Source organism: Gopherus flavomarginatus, chromosome 10 (assembly GCF_025201925.1).
Source record: "Gopherus flavomarginatus isolate rGopFla2 chromosome 10, rGopFla2.mat.asm, whole genome shotgun sequence".
In the NCBI taxonomy this organism is placed as follows: Eukaryota; Metazoa; Chordata; order Testudines; family Testudinidae; genus Gopherus; species Gopherus flavomarginatus.
The window spans coordinates 65,208,512-65,234,307 of NC_066626.1; the positions used below are offsets into that span (position 1 = coordinate 65,208,512).

General features: G+C 41.6%; 1 protein-coding gene across 1 annotated transcript in view; it reads left to right on the forward strand.

The window, feature by feature from the left end:
- Positions 1-25,796, forward strand: part of NCKAP5 (NCK associated protein 5) — a 634,612-nt gene that overhangs the window by 200,090 nt on the left and 408,726 nt on the right. Inside the window, exon 3 of the mRNA XM_050915979.1 lies at positions 23,463-23,540. Within this exon, the coding sequence (XP_050771936.1) occupies positions 23,463-23,540 (78 nt within the window). The remainder of the gene's footprint in view (positions 1-23,462; positions 23,541-25,796) is intronic.

The following is a 25,796-nucleotide window of genomic DNA, read 5'->3' on the forward strand; positions in this document are numbered from 1 at the left end:
ATTATTGTATGAAAGATAAATTAGATCATTCCAGTTAGATAGAAGACCTCTCTTAGGGTTGTCATCAGGACATGATTACTGTAAATTTTTCTATACATGAGAAATGCTAATCTTTGAAAGCATTTCCTGCTTGAAAACAAGCAGTGATTTTTCAGGATCTTTTGTTTTAAATACTGTCAAGCTGATGACAATGGAAGTGCTTTTTAAATGAATGATTAGGTACTGTATTTAATGTTTAAAAATGGCTTTTTTTCCCTAACTGGGCTTACTTGTAAGAGCTCAGTGGAACTTGCAGATCGATGTTTAGCACTTTGCAGAATCAAGTCATATAAGATTCCATGGGCATGCCTGGTTGAGTGCAATGGCTTCACTTGTATAGTCACCCACAGGTCTGTAACACTTTACATTTCATACTTTCTTGTGCAGTAGGCTTTTGCTTTATAGGGAAGAGGTGAGACTTTGAAAAAGGCCTAACCTCCCTGTAGCTTTTAGTGGGAATTGGATAAAGAACTCCCTTTGGTGGGAGTAGAATCCTATCCATGGTGCGCAGTGTATATTGTGGAGGGAAAGCGCAAAAAGATTCTTCTGTCTCCTCTTATCTCTGCCTTGCAATTGTAGTGTTTTCATCTACCTGAGTGCAAGAACTATACACAGGTTGTGGTGTGGGCCATGCCAAAAGAGAATCGAAAGAGGGGACCATACACCCTATGGTCTGGCACAGACCACATTCTCCTTGTGTGCCAGGGAACGCCATTACACAATGGCTCCTGGAGCACCTGCTAGGGCACGAGGTACTCTTCCAGCCACAACACAGGGCAGAGCCTGTAAGATATAAGCCAGCCCTTTCTATAGAAATAGATACACGTTTTTTGAGGATTTTTTTAGGGTAGAGGGAGGTTTAAATTTCTATCCGTTTCTAGAATGGACTCTTTTGGAACATTTTTGAAATATTTCAAAAAAAGTATGTTTCATTTTGGAGTTTCTCACTAAAGCTAATTTAAGCCTTAGAAGGTTCATGAAATTTGGATATGCATCTGACTTTCAGACCTTTTAAGAACCATATGGTATATTGCCCATGATCCATGCACAAGATGCATGTGTGGATCAAATACAGTGCATTGACCTCAGATATGCATCTTGTTCGTTACCATTATTTTTGAGCACCCCAAAGCACAAGAGTAGCTTTACAGGTGCTAGTTGCTTCTAATGGACCACTATCCAAAGAATGGTTATATACAATAAATAGTACAGTAAAAATCATTTTAAAACAATGTTCACTGTAAAACGACAGAAGAAAATTGGCAATTTCAGATACTCCAGAAGTCTTTCTTCATGTTGGAGTGATATCATCTGAGTAATTTGGTCAAGAGTAAAATGACTTCAAGGTGAAGCTGAGTAATTCTCTTGCCCATACTCAGACTATGGCATCAGTCTGATGTGGAAAACGAGGCTTTGGGGCACATGGTTAATATAGTCTAAAACAGTTTCAGGGTTATTGTTTTTTAATTGTCCCTTTTTTTCCTCTCCGTCTCTGAACAGTGAGAACCACGACTTCTGCAGAAAACTCTGATGGTATTCCCCCACTAGAACAATTCCAGTGGCTAAAACTTCTCAAAACCTCCAGTTCAGTAACATGACTCATAACTCATAGCCCTAGATTTTCCAGTTGATCATGATAAAGATCTTTAAAATGTTTGTGCTGTAATTCAGGTAAATATTATACAAGCATTTTTTCCAGTGAGTCAGATCCAGTGATGAGAACAAGTCTAGTGGAAGCCTAAAGGCTAATGCTTGCTTGCTCACTGTTTAAATAAATCACATTAAGTTAGAATTAAATCTCCTGCAGACTGAAAGGATCATATTTAAGACAAATGGACAGTAAGTATTATACTGATGTATTTTAGACATAATGTAGAAGGGATACTTATTGTAAAGATATATTTTTGGAATGTTCACTTGCAATATGTATTATAAAATGAAAAACTAGCATGTAAGGATAATCTGAATTGTCACCATATATCCTAGTTGCAGTCAATTCACAAATACTCATCTAAGCCTACATTTGTGAATACATTGAGCCTTCTTTTCTACAGCTTTGTGTATGGTTCAAACTTATTAGAATAAATAAATCAATAGAATATTTTGCAATGAGTTCTTAAAGAATATTTCTAGGCATGTCACTTTTAGGGTGTGTTTTCAACTCAGTATGAGGAGATTTAAGTACACAATTGTCATTAGTATTACTAAGAGAGAAACAGCTAGAATTTCATGACTTCAGCTGAGAAGGTATCTTCTTACTGTGTACTAGCTCTATACCTTACTGCATCTGTGGATACAAAAATGTGGCGCTAAATTAAAGTTCTCAGTTTAAGGTTTTTCATAGAGGAAACAAAATTAATTTAACATTATTACTTTTTATTTCTTGTTCAATATCCACAATATGTGTAATGAAAATCACCGGTAGAAGTCGCAAGGCTGCACTGGGGATAAGTAATGCATTGGTCCTTTTATGTATAAAATTACATTATGTGCAAGCAGTGAGGGGGCGGGGGAGAACTGTGTGATTTATTTAACTATAAACCAGAGAGAAAAATTACTCATTTCCACATTTTCTTCGACATGCAAAACCTGATTAAACTGGCTTTTTGCAAGTATTCTAGGGGAGATCTATCAAAATTCATCTTTACCCCATCCTACGAGAGGGGAGGATGTGGAGCTCAGTGTAGCTCCTCTTCAGCCATTACTTTTGACTAAAGGCTGATAATAGTATCTGCTGCCCCTCTGCACCTCTTCTATGTTCCAAACCACTGTATCTACTGTCATCATAAGCATGGATCCAATTGTCCCTCTCCTGGCTTACCACCAAAGCAACCCTTCACAATTGCCTATCATGAAGTGGTGCATAGTCACCTCACCCGCACACAGAAATCTGTTCCTGCATGGTTCCCAACACATCTATCCCTTATTCAGGGCTGCTGGAGTGTTGTAGAAGCACAGAATGTCTTGTGTAAGACCCATGCAATGGGGTGAGTTGTATCCCAGTGACACATCCCAGTGCCTGCTGTTTAAACCCATTGACTTCAGTGGGACTGAATCGGTGTACCAAAGAGCACAGTTTGACCCAAAGTGTTCAATAGGCACAAATATTTCAGTTTTAATTTCAGACCCATCTGGGACTTTGTTGAATTTTCTTATTATAGCTTGACATTAAAATTTGGCATATTCCTTTTGCTAAATCAGTATCTGTATCTTCAGCTAATCTGTATCTTCAGCTAATGCCACATGATGCTGTCTAGTCTATACAATCTTTAGGAAATGCCAGACTTCAGATGATTAATCACATGAATAGAGAGGGCTGGATTACACTGTGCAGTCTATTGTCTCATGTTGGAAATGTAAACTCTCTCTATATAAAATGGAGTCCCGGGTTAGTTTATTGGCTATACTGCAGCTATTAGAGCTGGTTATCAGCTATGTGATTTGCAAACCTGTTCTGCAACAAGTTAAAATTTGTTTCCTCACCGAAATTCATAATTCAGTTGCCATCTATAAGAGAGTGCATTACAGGTTGCACTGTTTTTTTCCATTTGTGGGAAACAAATAAAACAGGGACCAATCCTGTAATCTTTACTGGGTTTTATTCACATAAAACTTTCACTGAAGTTAATGGGAATTCTGAATTAATAGGGAGAGTGTGATTTGGCCCACATTTTAGCACTGATCCTTTCCTTAGGCTCAGTCATATTCCATAGTCACTAGCCTGTGTTGAGTGCATTGAAGAACTCCAGCACTCCTGGGTGACATCTGGGAGTAAGGGCTACACTAAAAATTTAGGTCAATTTACAGCCACTGCATTGGTTCATGTCCACGCTACCCTCCTTCTGTCGGTGGTGCACATCCTCACTAGGACTGCTGTTTCCACCTACTTCAGAGGGGTAGTGTAGGGGTCTGAGAGCCCAGGCTGTCAGGTCCATGCAGCTCTCCACCAGGAGCTTGGCTCCCACCCCCACTTTCACCTCCCCGCTCCCTACCAGGAACCTGGCTCCCACCCCACCCCCCGCCGGGTTCCTGGCTCCCCGCAGGGAGAACAGCAGCTGCCCAGGTTCCCAGCTCCATGCCCTCTGCCAGGAGCATGGCTGCTGCCAGGCTCTCAACAGGGAGCTCCATGCCCAGAGCCCAGGTGGCTCCCAGCTGGGAGCGGGGAGCCTGAAGGGCAGCCAGGCTGGGAGTGGGGAGACAGGACCTTGAGGCCAGCTTGTCTCCGAGTGGGAAGACTGGGCATCCGCCCAGTTGGGAGTCGGGAGACGGGAGCCTAGAGGGCAGCCCGGCTTCAAGCAGCGAGCGGGGAGCCTAGGCAGCATGCAGCAGCCCAGTGCGGAGCCAAGAGTCGTGGGAGAAGGAGCATCTGACACCAATGACAGCCAATAGCTGATGTAAGTAACCCGCAGTGTCTGTTTGGTCGCCTTAACGATACCGACATAAGCCCTATACCTCTTGTGGAGGTGCCGTTATTATGTCGGTGTAGTAGGGCACTTACACGGGCGGGAGCAAAAAAGTACACTCACATCATTAGGTCAATGTAAACTGCCTTATGTTGACCTATCTCTGTACTGTAGACTGTGGCGAGTTGGATCACAGAACCCACCCTGGGAGCTGCCAACCGATGTGCCAAGACTACTTCTATCCCTGTTTTCCCTGCCAGCTCAGGACTTCAGCACCCTGTCTTGCCGAGCCAGACACTCTTGTCTACTTCAACAAAGACCTAGAGTCTGAATTACCTGCCCCAAAGCTGCAGGTTTACCTGAAAACAGTTCACAGAAGTGTGCTTGTCTTTAGCAACCCAGACCCCAATGGGGTCTAAACCCAAATAAATCTGTTTTACCCTGTATAAAGCTTATGCAGGGTAAACTCATAAATTGTTCGCCCTCTATAACACTGATAGAGAGATATGCACAGTTGTTTGCTCCCCCAGGTATTAATACATACTCTGAGTTAATTAATAAGTAGAAAGTGATTTTATTGAATACAGAAAGTAGGATCTAAGTGGTTCCAAGTAGTAACAGACAGAACAAAGTAAGTTACCAAGCACAATAAAATAAAATGCGCAAATCTATGTCTAATCAAACTAAATACAGATAGGATCCTCACCAGTTCCAGAATGCTCGCTTTTACAGGCTAATCTCCTTTTAGCCTGGGTCCAGCAATCACTCACACCTCCTGTAGTTACTGTCCTTTGTTCCAGGGTGGGTGGAGATGCTCCTTCTTTAGCCAGCTGAAGACAAAATGGAGGGGTCTCCCAGGGGTTTAAATAGACTCTCTCTTGTGAGTGGAGACCCCCTCCTCACCCTGTGTAGAATCCAGTCACAAAATGGAGATTTGGAATCACATGCCCATGCATGACTCAGGACTTGCAGGCAACAGTCATTACTCACATGCTACTTTGAATGTCCTCAGGTAGACTTCTTATGTGGATTGGAGTCTTCCATGCTCTTTTGTCTGTTAAATGCTTCTTGACTGAGCACATTCCTTTCCCAAGAAGTGACCAAATGTTCTAAATAAGGCTACTTAGAAATCAAGCAATTATACAGCCAATGTTCATAATTTTGAACACAGAAATGGTGCCTGCATACAACTAGGATTGACATAACCTTTACATAGATATGTTACATGGCATATGTAGCAAAACTCTATTCCAGTTATATCATACATACGTTTATAAGCACCTCCACCCCATGAAGCCTTATGGGGTACACATAGACCAGGGCTTAATCTTCCCGAGGGAGGAAGAATACTTCTCAGAGCTCCTTGAAGGCAGGGTAAATACACATTACTGCATTCCTTTGTGTCTCCAGCCAGCTCAGCTGGCCAGGCACGAATGGAGGACATGGCTCCACCTTCACCCAGAAACTCCCCACAGCTATTAAAGTGCTTCCACTGCCAGGGTGCTTGCAGGGAGCATTCCTGCTCTCCAACATGTGGCTAAAATGAAGGGACACAAGATGAGATGTTTCTTACATGACTTCCTTCAACTTGAGCACCCTCAGGGGCAGCTGGATTTAATATGGCCCTTTGCTTTAGAGCCCAATCCTGCTCCCATTTAAATCAGGGGTTTTCACTGACTCTACTAGGAGCAGAACCAAAGTCATGGTGTGTTTGTGTGTGCATGTGTGTATAATAAAATAAAATAAATTACAGGAGAAATTTGACTTTTATTTATTTATTTATTGGATTTGATTGTTCTATTTTCAGTAGATTGTAATGTGTAAAGAAAATGGTTTCATAGGACACTCCCTTCAGATTGTATTGCTTTTTTACTTTTTGTTTCTAGGTTTGTGTTGTATATTCTGTATATAATATATGTACAGTGGAATATATAATAGGTTACATAGGTGCGGGGCAAATTTTCTGCTGATGCAAATTGAGGTAGCTGTGCTGAAGTCAATATTTATAAAATAACTGGAGTGCTATTATGCATGTGCAAACCATTTCAGCCGAGCTGGCCACAGTTAAGCAGATGTTACTTCAAAAACCTGCCTTAACAAGTTCAGTTCTCCTCTCCAATCAAAAGTTTGTGGCTAGAGCAGAGCGTCCTGTCAGACAGGCGAAAGAAAGACAGAGTGATGGCAAGAAACAATGAAAGCAAGATTCCTTTCAGCAGTCTCAGCAAAAGGGAGGCGAGGGGGAGGATGTCTGGAGTCAAGGAAACCTCACCACTGCACTCATATTGCCCTCTCATTGCTAATCTTCCACTTCTCCGTTTTTATGACAGGCATCCAGTAGCTACTGTATATGGCTTTGCAGCTATTTTTTTTATCAGTATTGCTTTTGCTAGATAACAGACTAACCTAGTGATTAGAACTGAGATGCTGAAAGCTGGGAATCCTGGCTTTTTTTTTTTTTCCCTTCATGTTTTGCCACTTTGGCAACCTGGGTATTAGACATAAAATCTTGGTGCCTCAATTATTATGGATAATATAATGCTACTTGTCTCCTTCTCAGGGCTGTTGTGATTATGTATATGTAGCATTTCAAAGGATTTTGTAAGCTTCACATTGAAGGCACTATAAAGTATTTTTTAATATATTTCTATAATGTAGCAGTCTGCCAGGAAATGCCAATGTGTATGTGAGGGTGGTCATGGTAGTGAGAGGAAGGAAAGAGGACAAAAACATCCAGTTTGGGATTTACCTATTGCTCACATGGATGACAATTTTAAGTTATACGCTGCAGTTATTTTGAGTGAATGCACGGGTTAAGTAGCCCTTTATGCAACCACAGTAGTCTTCGCAAATGAGCACTCCACATCTGTGACAGCCACAGAAACTCCTCACTGGATTTCCCCAAACCTTCAAATGGATTCTATGAATGCTTTTCCATCCATGCTATAGCCCCTTGTCTCCTTCAATCCATCACTTCCATGAGTCACATGCAAGTACCATATGAATAAACAAGTCAGATGTTTCCAACCAACACCTACTTTCAGTGTGTTCTGGTTGATTTATACTTATAAAAACAATGAGAAATTATTCAGAAATTGTAATTACCTGAGAAAGTCAGAAGTTGATTAATTAAAGGCTTCAATTTATATGTTGCATTTCTCAGAATGTTAACATTTCTCGACATATGGCATCAGTACTTATACAGTGTGTTGTTTGTTAATGTAAATTGGATGTGACATAAACAAGATTATAGCTAATTATTTCATTTAAAAAGTGTATATTGTGAAAGATAAGTTCATAAATATGTTCCATGGTATTTAATTTACAGCTTTATTTACTTGACTGTCTGCTTTTGCTATCCAGTAAACTTTTCTCAGTTTCAGCAGCTACCTTTTCACCCATGACATCTTTAATATACAAAGATTTCTGTCAGATAATTTCTTCCCTTCTAAAATTACACTTAGTCATTAACAATTTAGAAATATCTGAATGTTTACTTAGCTCCTAAAACTTAGATCATTCAACAAAAATAAATGTTGCCAGATTCAGTTGGGCTGTGCTGTTATGTAGAGATCTTGTACAGAAAAAGGACCAGGTTCTCTCCTATGTCTGACCACTTTACACCACATCTCGGGCACAAAAGAGCCAACCTGACATGACTTAACCACTTTGCTGTAAGAGAATCCTCTGGTGAGGTAGAGACAGCATAGTAGTTCCTAAACCACAACCTATCACCATTCCTTTGGCTGGCACTAAGAGCATGTCCAGAACTTCCCTCACCCAGCTATCTGTGGCTGCTGTAATGGCCTTTGGCATCATTGGCAGTTGGTGCAGGTTAGAAGAGCCCTAGAACTACTGCTTTTACTTATATCAGGGATCAGCCCAAGTAAGGGAAAATGCTATAAGCTGCCTTTGCAAACTTCCTCCTTCCCCACTTATGTTGCATTTTATACTCCTTGGCTACAACTGAGGATCAGGGCAAAAAAAACTCTGCTTAAACTTAATTCATAACAGGCCACATCCTGATTTACTTATTATTCTGTTCTTATTCAGGAAAATCTCATATTAGTATCAGTGGGAGTTTCATCTGAATAAGGACTGAATACAAAGTGAGAGAGGATGTCCAGATTTAACCTCTAATAATAATGAAAAATGGATGTCTATTTCTATAAAGGAGACATAATTATGATGCTATCAATACTATTTATCTTCATATGGTCTAGTTTTGATAATCACATTGACAGCATATATATCTGATACACTGTTCTCCTGAATTGGGCTACTAATACTCAGCAACTAATTCATTTAGAATTCAAAATTCAAACTTTCTGGCGTTATATCGATCATTCTTTCCCATCTCAGGTTAATTCCAGTAAAGGCTTAAAGTACTTTATTATTCTTATTAGCCATACTCTCCCTGATTTATTTCATCTGCAAGAAAAGCAAGCAAGCAAGCAGCTCTGTGTCTTGAATTAAATACAGTTGGTATGTCATCTCAGGACAAAAAGCATTTACTTCATTTTTTTATTCATGCAGCCAAACAGAATAGCTTGCTCAAGATTGAAGAGGAAGAGATACCACTCCCCTAAGCAACCACCACCAGGGAGATTTGTGGCCCAGAAGGAGTGCTGATTACTAACTTTTTTAGATGCTTGGGTCAGCAAGAATACTAAGTTCTAGACACATTCATTTCTAGACACATTTTCATTTCTGTTTTCCTCCCCGCCCTTTGATATCCCTTCAATTTGGAATTGACTCCCCCCGCTTTCATTCATATCCCGTTTATGTATCCACTTCTTCTGCAAAACCTTCCACCAATAATCCATCAGATAAACAGATTAGAATAGTTATGTACATTTTAAATGGACCATTGGCATATTGGTCCCCCTCCACCACTGTGTCTTGTTTCTAAAATTGTGCTGTCTGTCGAACTCAGTCATTTTGGAATTTTATACTGCCACTCATCACCATAGTATCTGAGCACCTTCCACCTAAATCAACAGCAAGAGCAAAGTCCCTAGTTGTCTCCATGGAGTCTGTTTCCTGCTTGGGGTCCAAACTCTGCTCTTTCTTTGTTTTTTGAGGAAGAGGTAGTTGGTAGTGGTTTGGGAATAGAAGAGATGTTGCATTGTGAGCATCACTTAGGGAGGAAAGACTTCCTCAAAGAGGAAGATTTTGTAACATTTCCTAAAGACGGCCAGACTGAATTCACCTTAATTCCTATGTGAAACGGTTCTACAGTCCTTGACCAAGGATGCTTTGTCCTGAGCTCTCAGGTGCTTCATCGTGAGCCTTGTGATCTGTATTGTTCCAGAGAAGTGCAACTGTCTCAATGGTTCATAGATTGAAATGTGGTCTTTGTTGTAGTGGGTAGTTGATCCATTAGTTGCTTTGAAAATTAGGAACAAGGCATTATAATGGCATCAAACGCTGACTAGGAGCCAGTGGAGGGATTTGATGCTCACAACAGCTTAAGCCAGGGAGAAGGCTGTACCAGCTGGAGCCAGTGCATTGTCTTCATATTCAGCTTCAGATATCATGAGCTGCAGTAATCCAGCGTGGAGATGACACATGCAGTGATCAGTGTGGGCACTATCTGGTCCTCCAGATTTAGCGAGGAGTAAAAAACAGAACTTTGAATAGGGCTCTAAGTCTTCAGTAGAAGGCATAAACAATGTCTTGATCAGCTCTTAGGGGGAAGTTCTTAGAGTCAATATGATCATTTTATTATTCTCTGTTTGTGCAGCACCATACAAACTTATAGAACTCAATAAATAACAATTAAAATAGTTACGTCTTGAAGTCAAGGGAGATATGCTTATTTATTGCAGTTGAAGAGCCAGCCCTCTGTTTTTCATCTGGATAAGCCATGGCAACAGGATTCCTCTGGGGATGCTGAAATGTTTCTATTTCTTCCTCTTTAGCTTCTCCCTTTCACACTGTAGCACCAGTAGGGAAACTCTGTTCTGTGTCCTATGTAAATGCTTTTTATGAGGTTTTTTTTTTTATCACACTCTTCGATGATTAGGATGAGGGCAAGAAGGGATTTGTAGGGTAAATCATCAAGTTAAAATTAATTTGATGAATGTGAGCAGAATAAATTGGTAAATTGCGTTACCTTTTTGACCACCTTCTCCTCCTCCATTTTCAGATCATCTTACTAAAGGCCCATCTCAGAGACATAATATCTAGAGGTGAAGCCTGTGAGGGAGAGAAAACAAACAAAACTGTCAGTGTCCGTTAACAAAAAAAGTATGTTTATTCTCCAACAAATTTCCTCCAGATGAGAGATCTGGATAGAATTTGTCAGGATCACTCCTAAATTAGCCAGTACATAGCCATATGCTGCTCACCTTCTTCATTACTTCTGCACATGAGGGCAAAGTGCCATTAGAAAATACCCACTCTCCAGCACCCCTGGAAGCAAGAGTCCAGGCCTGAGCTTCCTGCCTTGCTCGATGTCCAATTTGTTACCCTTAGCTGATATAGAGTGGCATAAATCCATTGAACTGTGTTACCCCAGCTGAGAATCTGGCCTCTGTCCTGCAATCCTAACTCATGCTGAGTTGTAGTTCCATGAGTAGTTCCACTGAGTTCACTGTGTCTACTCATCAAGACTGAGGGTTGCAGGATCCCTTTAACTATCTTGTGCTGTTTCTGACTTTATTAAACTCTGCTGTGGCTAGTGACATCTGAATGGGTGCAAAGCCAAAAGTAGGCAGCAGCAGAAATGAGACCCAGCTGATTTTTATGAAAATAACTGGCTTCAGAAGAGTTGGTAAATCAGTTTTAATCACTTCAGCTGAAATTTAATATGAAATGTTCACTCAGGCTTAAGTAATTTTGAACAATTAAGAAATCTGCTCAACATATTTGTTAAAGCCATCATTACTGTTTTCACCAGAATGTTCATAATGCACACAGCATGCGAAGAAGGCTCTTGCCAGTTTCTTGCTCCACTGAAAGAGTTTTAAAATATGCAGTTTGGTTTTAATTGCTAATAAAATTAACAGTGAAACTACCATGTTGAAATCACATAGGAAAATAGTAAATTGGTGAAAAGAGCCATTTTAAAAGATCTTCCTTTCATTGGCTTGCACTGTTTAGCAATAGCCATTATTTAACACTAACGGTGGGCAGTTTGGCACCAGATGCAGTGCTGAAGGAAGTGACAGAAATACTTAATACAAGGAATGTTTATATTTTTTCCATGTGATTTATTTTAGTGCACTGCTGAATAGCTCACTTAAACAGATATGTCACTTAAATCCCCCATTCTCCTACACTTGGACACATGTAAAATATGCAATTCAGACAGGGCCATGTACTCTCTCTCTCTCTCTCTCTCTCTCTCTCTCTAATATCCTCAGGGGCTGTTGGAAAAAGCCTATTCCATCAGCAGTTTATGTAGCAGGATGATAATGAAAAATAATTTTTTTTAAACATTATAATATTCTCCAGAGGAGCTGTCCTCAGAACTAGAGCTTAACCCCAGGGCAGCTTTCCAAAGACCTTCAAAGATGAACTACTGCCTCCCCACATGGGATCATAGCTTAGGTCTTCATCTCTCAGGTCAGCATCACTATCTACTTCTGGCTTCTGCTACTGTAGATTGGTAATTTCAACAGAGTCTACTGACTAACTTCATTATTATTATTTTTTAAATATTTCCCTAGGAGAATAGGACTTTTAGGACTTGCCATGTTGGAATAGGCAACTAGTGTGTCTAGTGTAGACCATGTCTTTGATAATGGACAATCGCCTGACAGTTCTGAGGAAAATGAAGCCACCAGGCTTCTGGACAATTGTTGCTTTTGTAACTTTCAAACACCCAGGTGACAAAAGTCATATACCCTGAAGCATGAAGTTCTGGATCGACTGTGAAGTTATCCTAGTTGGTTTAAAAGGCAATGTTACTGGGTGAAATTCACCATGCTGCAGAGTACCACCAGAAGGTCCTCTACACTACTCATGCTCCAGGTGGAGTTATTGGTGGAGCAGCTGTATTGGAGGGGCCATTCTGGCCCAGCTTAGGCCTGCTCTGGAGGACAGTGATGGGGCCAGGCCTGAAACCCTCAGAGGGGACAATCACAGTTTTGAGTCCTTGTTCTCAGGTGGGTGCACAGGGAAATAACTGGCATTAGATTAGCCACAACAAGTGGATTAGGAAGCGGTGGAGGAGATGGAGTTATATCCTTGTCCCCTCCTTCACTGGTGAGCAAAGCTGTGGCTTGCCACAGCTGACAGTACACACTGCACTACCTTAAAGAGTGTAGCTGGGCAAGATTGCCTCTGGATGGCAGAGTTCCTGATGGAGTGGGATGGCTTAACCCCAACTGCCACATTGGTCAGAGCCCACTGGCCCTACTTTAGCAAAGCACTTAACTATGTGCTTAACTTTTAGCACATGAGCATTTCCATTTGTGAGGCAAACTAACAACCAAACCAGGGCTGCTCACTCAGCTGAAGTGGAGAGACCATGTCTCTGGGCAGAATTCCTCTGGGCCACGTCCACTGCATGGATGGCGGGTGGAGCTCCCCTTCTGAGAGGCTAGCCTCTGGCTCTGCCCTTTCCACATGTGTCCCTCATCCTCCCCACGGCCAGAGCCCTTGCATCCCTGAAACCCCACCCCAGAGGAGCCTCAAGTCCCACCCCCTTGTCCAGAGGAGCCCCGGGCCAGCCAGAGCCCCCTCTCCCGCCCCACAGCCACGCCATAGGAAAATCTCTTGTTTCTTCTCTTCGAGGAGAAGAACTTGAGCTTTTGATATGCACCATGCAGGTTCCAGGATGGCTGATGTGTTACTCAGCTTCCCAGGGAGATTACTGATGAACCTGGGAAGCTGAATAGCACATACTGCCTCCTCAGCTGCCCCAGAACCTGCATGGGGCATAAGAAATCAAAAACTTCACTCCAAAACTCCGACGGCCGTGGCAGCACCAGGGGAGACTTAGGTTAGTGTACCCTGGCCTATTATACCCGCCACCCATGGTCAACTGACTCCATGGATGCCTTCGAGGAGCAGTGGGCACTGTCCAGGGATCTTGGCTCATTGTCACCCTCTGACTCCCTGCTTTTGACCCTATGACCCTCACTCCTGTCCGTGTTTTATCTTTTGCTGTCCCCAGTATTTAACTGAGACCTGGGACTGGTAGACTAGATAATGGGAAGTTTTATTAGGATTTTCTGTTATTTTTACACAATTAGTGAAAGTGTTACTATAAAATGAAATGGTTTTGTGCCATCATATGAGACTTTATGCAGTGGATGAAATCCTGGCTTCAAATAAGCAAAAATGTCCTTCCAACAAAGTTGTGATATAACACTACTAGATTTTAAAAAGTAGACTCTAATTATGGGTCCTGAGCTTCATATAGCTAATAACTGAATTTCAGAAGTATTGAGCAGCTCCTGATCCCATTGACTCAGTTTAAAGTTGAGGTGCTTAGAATCTCTGAAATGCAGTTGGGCACCCAAAATTATAGCCCGCATTTGAAAAAATAAATCAAAGTTCTCCAGGTCCTTCTCTACTATCTATTCTACTTTTCTAAAATGATTATAAATAGCTTTTGTATCAGTAATGTTAATCTAAATGGTTCTCGTCACTACTCGGTAACTGGTGTTCCTTCTCTAGTGCTTACGGGAAGGATATTTTTTGCAGGGTCTGAGCCTTATTGCTTTGCAGTGTAGACGCAGCCTCACTTGACTCAGGTCCTGGGAGTCATCTGGAAGTATCACACAATTCCATGGAATAACTTCCTTAGTCCTCTCTATCCCAACAATTTGCTATCCACTCTATTGAAAATGGAAGCCACATCCCCTTTGCAAACAGCAGCAGCTCAAGTCAGCATTAACCCATTCAGTTCTGACCACCAATCTGCAAGCACACTGCCAGAGACCCTCTTGCAATGGAGGGTGAGCTGATCAAGCCTTTTGCAAAGCAAGCTGATTTCTGGTAATGTGCAGGGTGGGCAGTAAAGTTTTCTCATGGTGCACATGATATAGTCTATGATCCTAGGGCTAGAGTGGCCACATTTTGGTAGTGAGGCACTAGGGACTCTGGAATATGGTTACTTTGACTTGGGTCTGTGCACTGCGGTGTGGATGCCAAAGCCCTAGGTTAGAGCATGAGTCAAGTATCAGAGGGGTAGCCGTGTTAGTCTGGATCCGTAAAAAGCAACAAAGAGTCCTGTGGCATCTTATAGACTAACAGACATATTGGAGCATAAGCTTTCGTGGCTGAATACCCACTTTGTCAGACGCTGACAAAGTGGGTATTCACCCACAAAAGCTTACGCTCCAATACGTCTGCTAGTCTTTAAGGTGCCACAGGACTCTTTGTTGCTTTTTACAGCATGAGTCTGAAAATTCTAGGGTTAAAATACAGTGTAGACACTGAAGCCCAGGGTTCCCTAGCACAGGTAGGCTGACTCAAGTCCCACTAACCCTGGGCTTCTATTACAGTGTAGACATATCCTCAGAGTTCAAACAACCAAAAAGATGGGAAATTTTTCTGTGGTTTTGTTTTATTTCCTTCATTCAGCCTCCAAGCCCACATGACTGAGCTTTCTTGCACATAACACTTCGCAGGTGCGGATAGGTCCAGTAACGAATCCTTTGTATTGCAATGTTCCTTGATGGCCCATCTGATTTTGATAGTTCTGGGTTGGCGGGGATGGGTCGGTGGGAACTAATCCTATGCCTGATTTCACAAGTTGGGAGCAAACCTTTTCAAAAACAAAAAATTTTCAAAAACAGACCCAAATGAGAAGCTGCTGAACTTGAATTAATATGCAAACTAGATACCATTAACTTAAGTTTGAACAGAGACTGGGAATGGCTTGGTCATTACACTAATTGAATCTATTTCCCTATGTTAAAGTATCCTCACACCTTTGTGTCAACTGATCGAAAAGGGGCAGCTTGATTATCACTTCAAAAGTTTTTCTCCTCTGCTGATAATAGCTTCTCTTTAATTAATTAGCCTCTTACAGTTGGTATGGGTACTTCCACCTTTTCATGTTCTCTGTATATATAAATATCTTCTTACTGTATGTTCCATTCTATGCATCCGATGAAGTGGGCTGTAGCCCATGAAATCTTATGCTCAAATAAATTTGTTCATCTCTAAGGTGCCACAAGAACTCCTGTTCTTTTCAAAGTTGTAAAACAAAACCTATATTTTCTTATACCATGGAATACAGACAAGTGAGCTTAATGCATTCAGCAACCTGCAAGCATTTCATAAAGTCTAAACACTAAGTACATTCTTATAAAACTAATACCTATTTGAGCAAAACTAACGTGGAGGTGAATTGGTCTGCTCTCCAGTTACAAGTTTGTTAGTGTTTAGCTAATGCCTGCAACTTGGGCAAGAGATGGCCTGCCAGCATCACACCTGATCCAAAACCCACTGAAATCAATGGGCATCTTTCCGTTGACTTCAATGGGCTTTGGATCAGGCATTTATGAATTAGACTGTTCATTATCTGATAAATCAAATACCTCAAGCTTCTCTTCTTCAAGTGTCTCTTATTAGAAGGCAAGTACTGTATTAATTTCTCAAAGACTCAGTAAATATTATTGGTCTCCTTCTGGCTGATCAGCTTTTGTTCTTCCCACAATAGTCTTACCTTGTCTATTTGTACTTTTATTACTGAAACCACATCCTGTTATATAGTTCTCTCTCCAGCAAAATTTCCACTTAAGTTCATATGGCTTTTTCTTGACTACAGAATTTGATCTATTCTGATCACAATTAAATAATTTTTGAACATGTCATGACTAGATCTTTAGAGAGACAAGGTGGGTCAGATAATATCTTTCATTGGACCAACTTCTGTTTGACAAGCCTTCAAGCTACACAGAGCTCTTCTTCAGCTCTGGGAAAGGTACTTCAAGCGGCACTGCTAAATGCTAAGGTGGAACGGTTGTTTAGCATAAGTAGTTAACACATATATACTAAGGGACTATTCAAGGCAGAGTGGCCTGTTAACCGTCTGGAGTCATAGGACAACAAAGAAGGGGTGAGTGGGTTACATATTGTTGTAATAGGTCCAGTGTCTCTGTTCAATTCATGATTTTTAGTGTCTAGCAGAGTTATGAATTTAAGCTTCCAGGCTCATCTTTTGTTTTGAAGGTGTTATGCACACTATTATTTATACCTGTATGCTGACTACTTACACTAAACAATCTGTTCCACCGTGCATTTCACTGTGATGTTTGGAGTACCTTTCCCAGACTTGAAGAAGAAGAGCTCTTTGTGGCTTGAAAGCTTGTCTCTCTCATCAACAGAAGTTGGTCTAATAAAAAATATTGCCTCACCCACCTTGTCACTCTAATTTCCTGGGTCTGAAACAGCTGCAACTACACTGCATAAATATGGCATTTGGAAATGATTCTCTTTCAAGTGAAACTTTTTTAAAGGCTGACTCCTACTGCTATCCCAGAGCAGTTCAGAGTGGTTAGATCAGGGTGGGCAACCTTTTTGGCCCGAGGGCTGCATCAGGTATCGTAAATTGTATGGAGGGGCAGTTAGGAGAGGGGGTCGTGGCCCTGCTCCCACCTCCTATCTGCCCCCCTGGGACTCCCGCCCCATCCAACCCCCCCTCCTTCCTGACTGCCCCCCGAGAAGCCCTGCCCCCATTTAACCCCCTGTTCCCCACCGACCGCCCCAACCCCTATCCACACCCACACCCCTGACCACCACTCCCAATGCCCCTGCCCTCTATCCAACCTCCCCTGCTCCCTGTCCCCTTACCGCGCTGCCTGGAGCACCGGTGGCTGGTGGCGCTACAGCTGCACTGCCCGGCTGAAGCTGGGCCACGCTGCCACCACGTAGCTCAGAGCACTGGGTTAGGCCGGGCTCTGCAGCAGCACTGCCCCAGGAACTCGCAGCCCCACCGTCCAGAGCATTGCGTGGTGGCAGAGCAAGTGAACTGAGGCTGTGGGAGAGGGGAGACAGAAGAGGAGGAGTCAAGGGCTAGCCTCCCAGGCCAGGAGCTTGGGGGCTGGGCAGGATGATCCAGTGGGCCTGATGTAGCCTGCAGGCTGGAGTTTGCCCACCTTTGGGTTAGATAGATTAGTACTAGATAGGGACCAAATCCAACTGCTGTCACATGTGCAGGTAGGAAAGTGGGCAAACCTAGGTTTGGGAGTACAGTACTTGAGTCTTTGACAGCAAATCATTGTGTTGACCCTTTTAGTCACAGCACAGATGAGATGTTTTTGCTAACCACAAAATGAATATTTGAGTTGTGCTTGATCTTCATGCCATACTGACAAATCATCTGCTGCTGGCTTGCAGACCTCTGAGTAGAAATTGAATCGTATTTCAGGTTTGCCATGGGAAGAACTTGACATTAAGGCAGAAAATATACAAAATAAATATATATTTTCTTTTTCCCAATTGACTTTGTGCACTTGACCATATTTTTCACAAAAATAGCTACAAAATTAACTTTTCACATTATTGCAGTAGAATTGTGTGTAATAAAACTATTGATTCTCTTGGCTGCAGGGCAAAATGCACTCAAGTATAAACCGGGAGTGATTCATATTACAGTAAAATAAGAGATAAAGGGGTTATTAATACTAATTTCTGTTATACGTTATCTAGTAAAAGCTATTCATTACAAGGAAGTTTGTTTCAAACAACTTGGTACCACAAGTAATCATCATTATGCAATTGCATACTGTAGCTTTTCTAAGCCATAACATAGACATTCTACACAATGATTTTTCTCAGTTTAGCTTCAGAAAAGCTCACTATCTCATTTACATGATGACTGTACTTCATGCAAAATTTAACTCTATTAAAACAGACACAGTACGGACCCAAGATAAAGCCAATGGGTCAGATTCTGATTTCCATTGCAGTGGTGTAAAACCTAGATTAATGCCACCGAGTTGATGGAGTTTCTCCAGTTTTATATTATTGTAACAGCACAAAATCTGGTTCAAGGGAAGTTTGGTTAAGTAAAGACTGCATAATCTGTCCTTATATTTGGAATCTACTATTGGGGGTAGAAATTTGGGAAAGAAAAGGAAACTAGTGGAAAGCTTCATAATATTAAGTTCCTTAAAACCAATGCCAAATTTCAACAAAATATTACTGAGATTGTTTCCATTTGCATGGAACAGGTGTCTACTATTACCTACTTCAGAGAATTTCTATAAGAGGAATTTTTGTTGTTTCATCAACCAGTGTAACCTCTGAAGAGTGAATGTAGCTTTTTATTAGAACAACAAAATAATCACCATGGGCAGAAACATATGCTAGAACATTTAATCATATTCTCATTGTAGCAATCCTGCCAATAATACTATTTCAATTGACTTAACCATCAGGCCCCATCTATGTTGCCAGAGGTGCAATTGAAGAAGTCTCCTTTACTGAGAATTAATTGCAATTAAAAATGTACAGTAGCGTGTGCACAATTTATTTTGGTAATCACATGGTTATCTATTTGATTGTATGCTACTGAATTTTTCATAACCAGAAATAGGTGTTTGTGGATAACTATTGCTATACTTACATATCTGTAATTGTATATTGAGTTGTTACTATTGGATAGTTTCTACCTTAATTTATTTCTTTTATCGGAGGGGTAGCCGTGTTAATCTGGATCTGTAAAAGCAGCAAAGAATCCTGTGGCACCTTATAGACTAACAGACATTTTGGAGCATGAGCTTTCATGGGTGAATACCCACTTCTTGAGATGCATGTGGTGGAAATTTCCAGGGGCAGGTATATATATGCAAGCAAGCTAGAGATAATGAGGTTAGTTCAATCAGGGAGGATGAGGCCCTGTTCTAGCAGTTGAGGTGTGAAAACCAAGGGAGGAGAAACTGGTTCTGTAGTTGGCAAGCCATTCACAGTCTTTGTTTAATCCTGAGCTGATGGTGTCAAATTTGCAGATGAACTGAAGCTCAGCAGTTTCTCTTTGAAGTCTGGTCCTGAAGTTTTTTTGCTGCAGGATGGCCACCTTAAGGTCTGCTATAGTGTGGCCAGGGAGGTTGAAGTGTTCTCCTACAGGTTTTTGTATATTGCCATTCCTAATATCTAATTTGTGTCGATTTATCCTTTTCCGTAGAGACTGTCCAGTTTGGCCGATATACATAACAGAGGGGCGTTGCTGGCATATGATGGCGTATATTACATTGGTGGACGTGCAGGTGAATGAACTGGTGATGGTGTGGCTGATCTGGTTTGGTCCTGTGGTGTAGATATGTGGGCAGAGTTGGCATCGAGATTTGTTGCATGGGTTGGTTCCTGAGCTAGAGTTACTATGGTGCGGTGTGCAGTTACTGGTGAGCATATGTTTCAGGTTGGCAGGTTGTCTGTGGGCAAGGATTGGCCTGCCACCCAAGGCCTGTGAAAGTGTGTGGTCATTGTTCAGGATGGGTTGTAGAACGTGCATGGTGTTCTGCACGACTTAGGTTATGAGGCAAGCGATGTTGTTTTTCCACAATTTCTGCCTGTGCACGTTGGCAGAAGCATTCAATGTATAGGTCCAGACTGTCATTTCGACTCTCAGGAGGAGTCCATGTGGAGTTCTTCTGTCACGGATATAGCTGGGAGTGCTGGTGGCATAGGGTCTGAGTAGAAAGTCCACATATCCAGACAGTCCTTCAGTGAGAGTGCCAATGCCCGAGATGATGGGGAGTCCAGGATTTCCGGGTTTGTGGATCTTGGGTAGTAGATAGAATAACCCTGGTCGGGGCTCTGAGGGTATGTTGATTTGTTCCGGTGTTAGTGTAGGGAGTGTCCTGAGCAGATGCTGTGGTTTCTTAGTGTATTCCTCAGTGAGATCTGAGGGAAGTGGCCTGTAGAATTTGGTATTGGAGAGTTGTCTGGAGGCCTCCTTTTGGTAGTCAGACCTGTTCATGATGACAACAGCACCTCCTTTATCAGCCTCTTTGATGATAATGTCTGGGTGGTTTCTGAGGCTGTGGATGGCATGGCGTTCTGCACGACTTAGGTTATGAGGCAAGCGATGTTGTTTTTCCACAATTTCTGCCTGTGCACGTCGGTGGAAGCATTCAATGTATAGGTCCAGACTGTCATTTCGACTCTCAGGAGGAGTCCATGTGGAGTTCTTCTTCTTGTGCTGTTGGTGGGAGGGTACCTGTGTATCAGTGCGCTGTTCAGTGTTGTCCTGAAAGTATTCTTTGAGTCGGAGACGGCGAAAGTAGGCTTCCAGATCGCCGCAGAACTGTATCATGTTGGTGGCGGTGGCAGGGCAGAAAGAGAGTCCCCGAGATAGGACAGACTTTTCTTCTGGGCTGAGTGTGTAGTTGGATAGATTGACGATATTGCTGGGTGGGTTAGGGGTACCACGGTTGTGGCCCCATGTGGCAGGTAGGAGTTTAGACAGCTTACAGTCCCTTTTCCTTTGTAGAGAGGTGAAGTGAGTAATGTAGATCTCCTGTCTTATTTTAATGAAGTCCGTTTGTATGGAAGTTTGGTTATTAATGAGAGTCTCCAGGTTGGAGAGCTCTTTTTTGATGTTTTCCTGTTGCTGTATAGGATGCTGATCAGGTGGTTCCTCAGTTTCTTTGATAGAGTATGGCATAATCTCTCACTGTGGTCTGTGTAGTATGTAGATAGCAGTGGATTTTTTACCTTTAGTCCATTTGGTATGATGTCCATTCGTTTGCATTTGGAAAGGAAGATGATATCTGTCTGTATTTGTGCAAGTTTCTTCATGAGATTGATGGATTTCCACTCCATACAGCTAAATGCAGTGCCTTGCATGGTGTTAAGTTTCAGAGGGGTAGCCATGTTAGTCTGGATCTGTAAAAGCAGCAAAGAATCCTGTGGCACCTTATAGACTAACAGACTTTTTGGAGCAAGAGCTTTCGTGAGTGAATAACCACTTCGTCAGATGCATGTCACATTAACACCACCCTATACCGAAAACCTACCGACCGCTATGCCTACCTTCATGACTCCAGCTTCCATCCCGGGCACATCACATGATCCTTGTCTACAGCCAAGCACTGAAGTACAACCACATCTGCTCTAACCCCTCAGACAGAGACCAACACCTATAAAATCTCCACCAAGCATTCTCAAAACTACAATACCCGCACGAGGAAATAAGGAAACAGATCAACAGAGCCAGACGTGTACCCAGAAGCCTCCTATTGCAAGACAAACCCAAGAAAGAAACCAACAGGACTCCACTGGCCATCACATACAGTCCCCAGCTAAAACCCCTACAACGCATCATCAGGGATCTACAACCCATCCTGGACAATGATCCCACACTTTCACAGGCCTTGGGTGGCAGGCCAGTCCTCACCCACAGACAACCTGCCAACCTGAAACATATTCTCACCAGTAACTGCACACCACACCATAGTAACTCTAGCTCAGGAACCAATCCATGCAACAAACCTCGATGCCAACTCTGCCCACATATCTACACCACAGGACCTAACCAGATCAACCACACCATCACCGGTTCATTCACCTACGAAAGCTCATGCTCCAAAACGTCTGTTAGTCTGTAAGGTGCCACAGGATTCTTTGCTGCTTTTATTTCTTTTGTTGTTATTTAAATCCAAAAATTATTAAAAGTTTAGCTGTATTCCTGAGAACCGTCTATTCTCACCCAACGCTAAGCCCTATAATGTTACACAGTTGCTTAGAACAATTTCAGTCCTGGAAAATGGAAACTACATTTTATACATAAAATATGATGGTTGAATTCTTGTGACATTTATCGTCACCTTGCGGAGAGATGGGATAATGTACTGTCCCCATTGTAATACCGCCTTCCATTGCTGAATTATTAAGATAAATGGCTGAACAAAGACCAGCCATTAGGCAACATGCACATAAAGTAAATAATACTAGACAAGCAACCGTAGTACACAAGGGTAGGGATGGGGCTTGCCAGTGAGTCCATAAAAAGAAGAACCTTTGTCTCCAGAAACCCAAGTTGGAATTTTCATTAGATGTTGCCAGAGAATCATATGGTTGATAGTCTGTCAGATTAAAAGTACTATGGCTGTACTGAAGCTACTGCCACAGTAACACAGCATATTATGCTATATGTTATTCTGTGGGGTCTTTCTGAAATATTTTATATAAATATCACTCTAGAGTTACTTTCATCCTGGAAAATTATTTTTCTATTGCTGAAGTAAGTGTTTCTCTAGAGAAATAAATTTTTGTTTAAAGAACAGACAACGGTATTTCAGCAACAGAAAAATAATTGATCAATGATTTTTGTTCTGTATCTGAAATTGCACTTGACGAAAAGTACTGTAGCTTTCATGTGGCTGATAATATCATACTGTTATTGCACCTGAAAAAGTTGAACTGAAAAAGGATCCTGGAGCTCAATTGGCTTGATATTCAGTTTTTGAGGTTTCCAAACTGTGATGCAAGCAACAAAATTAACCTTTGGGTCAAATCATGGTTGCCCAGCAGACACAGCTTTATGCCAGAAACCCCAAGACCTGAAGAGAAAACATTATCTACCCCAACTCTGATCAAAAACCTACCACCAAGAGACTTGGAGGAGAATTCTGGATATAATGTGCAGATTCATGCATATACATACCATGATACCTATGCATCTTCTCCAATAATTTCAAGGGGGATAGTTCAGTGGTTTGAGTATTGGCTTGCTAAACCCAGGGTTAAGAGTTCAATCCTTGAGGGGGCTATTTAGGGAACTGGTGTAAAAAAACCCAAAAACTGGGGATTTGTTCTGCTTTGAGTAGGGGGTTGGACTAGATGATCTCCTGAGGTCTCTTCCAACCCTGAGATTCTGTGATAACAATTGGCTTTATAAAGGGTTCTTCCAGCCCAAATATAAGCCTCCATTAATGTTGCTTTTTTATGTCAATGGAAGTTTTATGTGTTGTAGGATTCCATTTGGTCCTTCACCCTCACAGAATATCTCTGTTAGTTAGTCAACATTTTACAAATGTTATTTTATATATATATATATATATATATATATATATATATGAAAAACAAATATTTTGGTCCTTTTCTTTTTAGGAGTATATGGACTCAAATAAATACATAGAACACTTAGTAACTCAGCTAGAAGAGCAACGCTGGAACCTATGGAGGCAAGTACAATTTATATGCATATATTTGTTTTGGAAAGAGATATGATATTCCATAGTTTTTGCTGCTGACTTTAGGTAAGATGGACACGTGTTGAACTTCCAGATCTGCACTTCTGTTAAATACCCACCCACAAACATTAAACTCTCACATGAGTTTTAACCACAGATGAAATAATAGTGAACCACACATAAAGTCGTCGCTCTGGGAGTGGAAACATATCCATGGCCTGTCAAGATTGTTAAATATGTCTGCAGGTATCCCTGTCTGTGGAAATACTCTGTTTTCCAAGCATTTGCTATGCTTATCCCTGCTTAGAATTATCGTCAGTTTCACTGGAGTGGGTTTACCAGGCAGTTTGGTCTCCTTGAATATAGGAGTCTCTTTCAAATGGAATATGAAAGGAGTAACATAAGTGACCGTGAAGTGGTGATAACATGGCAACATAAGATATTCAGAGTTCTAAAACCCAAACTAGCAATGGTTAACAAGCCTGCTGCAATGAAAGGTTGTCTCTCTCACCAACAGAAGTTGGTCCTATAAAAGATATTACCTCACCCACCTTGTCTCTTCGGTGAAAAAGAGGCAGTCTTGATGCTCTAGTAAGCATTTTCCATATCTCCTGCTTTCACATTGATTACCACTGGATGTCCAGACCCAATTTGCATATCTATAAAGTGATGATTTACATTTGCTAATATATACCCATATATAATATACCTATATGCCTGGGATTTCTGCTCCATCTTGATCAACTGAGAAATGTGCACGAGCACTTGAAAATCCCATCGAATTCTGTGTGCTTAGGCAAGTTGGATGCAGGAGAACTTTGAAAATTCCCCTGCATGTGTTTTCCTTAGAAAATGTAATCATCTCATAAGTTATCCATTTACCTAATTCTGCTGCAATAAAGTAGCTATTCAATTCTAAATACATTTTCCCTATGTGTGCCTGCGACTTGATTGGATAGCTTTACTTGGATGGTTTTACTAAAGTGTTCCCAATGATGCCAAATACCATGGCCCATCCCCATTATGTAAGCCATACTACTATGCATTTTTTTGCAACTCTCTAAAGTTACTGAAATATCATTCATAAAAGTGACAACTTGCAACATGAATGGTTTTGGTGCTGTATTGTTTTTTCTGAAGAATTGTGCTCTGTAGGTTGTCCCAGGGCTGCCCTGGTAAAAAATGGCACAACCATCCCAAAAGGCTTTTTCTCTGATTTTTTTTCTTTTGTCTCAACAAATCCTATTTAACTTTAGATGAATCATTCCCTCTATAAGTGGATAACTTATTTGGTCAGATTTTTATTAGTTTGTGAAATTGCACCAGTTTTTTTATTTATGTAGATTTGTAGTTGTTACACATGACGTGACAACTAAGTAGCTAGAGGAAAACACTTTGCAGGCTGTATTTGCTGCACAGTTTTTGAGCATCCATTATCTCTGTGATAAATGAAAGGGGCTGGACACCCAGCCAGCTAGTTAGCTATAAAATCCCTCTTAGTAGTTGTTCTCTACTTGCTTTACCTGTAAAGGGTTAAAAAGTCTCCCTGCACAGGTAAAAGGAAGGGAGTGGGCATCTGACCAAAAGAGCCAATGGGAAGGCTAGAATTTTTTTAAAAATGGGAAAAAACTTCCCCTTTGTCTGTTTGTGTTGTTCTCGGGGAGAGAGGGAACAGGGCAGAACTATGCTGTAAAAAACTTGGACCACGTGTGACAAATCATCAGCTCATACCTAGAAGCTACTTATTTGAAACCCCAGATATGTAAGCAGATCAAGCAATGTCCAGGAAGATGAGATTAGGTTTATTTCTTTTATCTCTTTATGGCTTATGGATTCCTCTGGGCTAACCCCAAATGCTTTTTCATAGAATCATAGAAGATTACGGTTGGAAGAGACCTCAGGAGGTCATCTGGTCCAACCCCCTGCTCAAGGCAGGACCAACACCAACTAAATCATCCTAGTTGCGGCTTTGTCAAGCTGGGCCTTAAAAATCTCTAAGGATGGAAATTCCACCACCTCCCTAGGTAACCCATTCCAGTGCTTCACCACCCTCCTGGTGAAATAGTGGTTCCATCTCCAACCTAGACCTCCCACACTGCAACTTGAGACCATTGCTCCTTGTTCTGCCACCACTGAGAACATCCAAGCTCCATCCTCTTTGGAACCCCCCTTCAGGTAGTTGAAGACTGCTATCAAATCCCCCTCACTCTTCTCTTCTGCAGACTAAACAAGCCTAGTTCCCTCAGCCTCT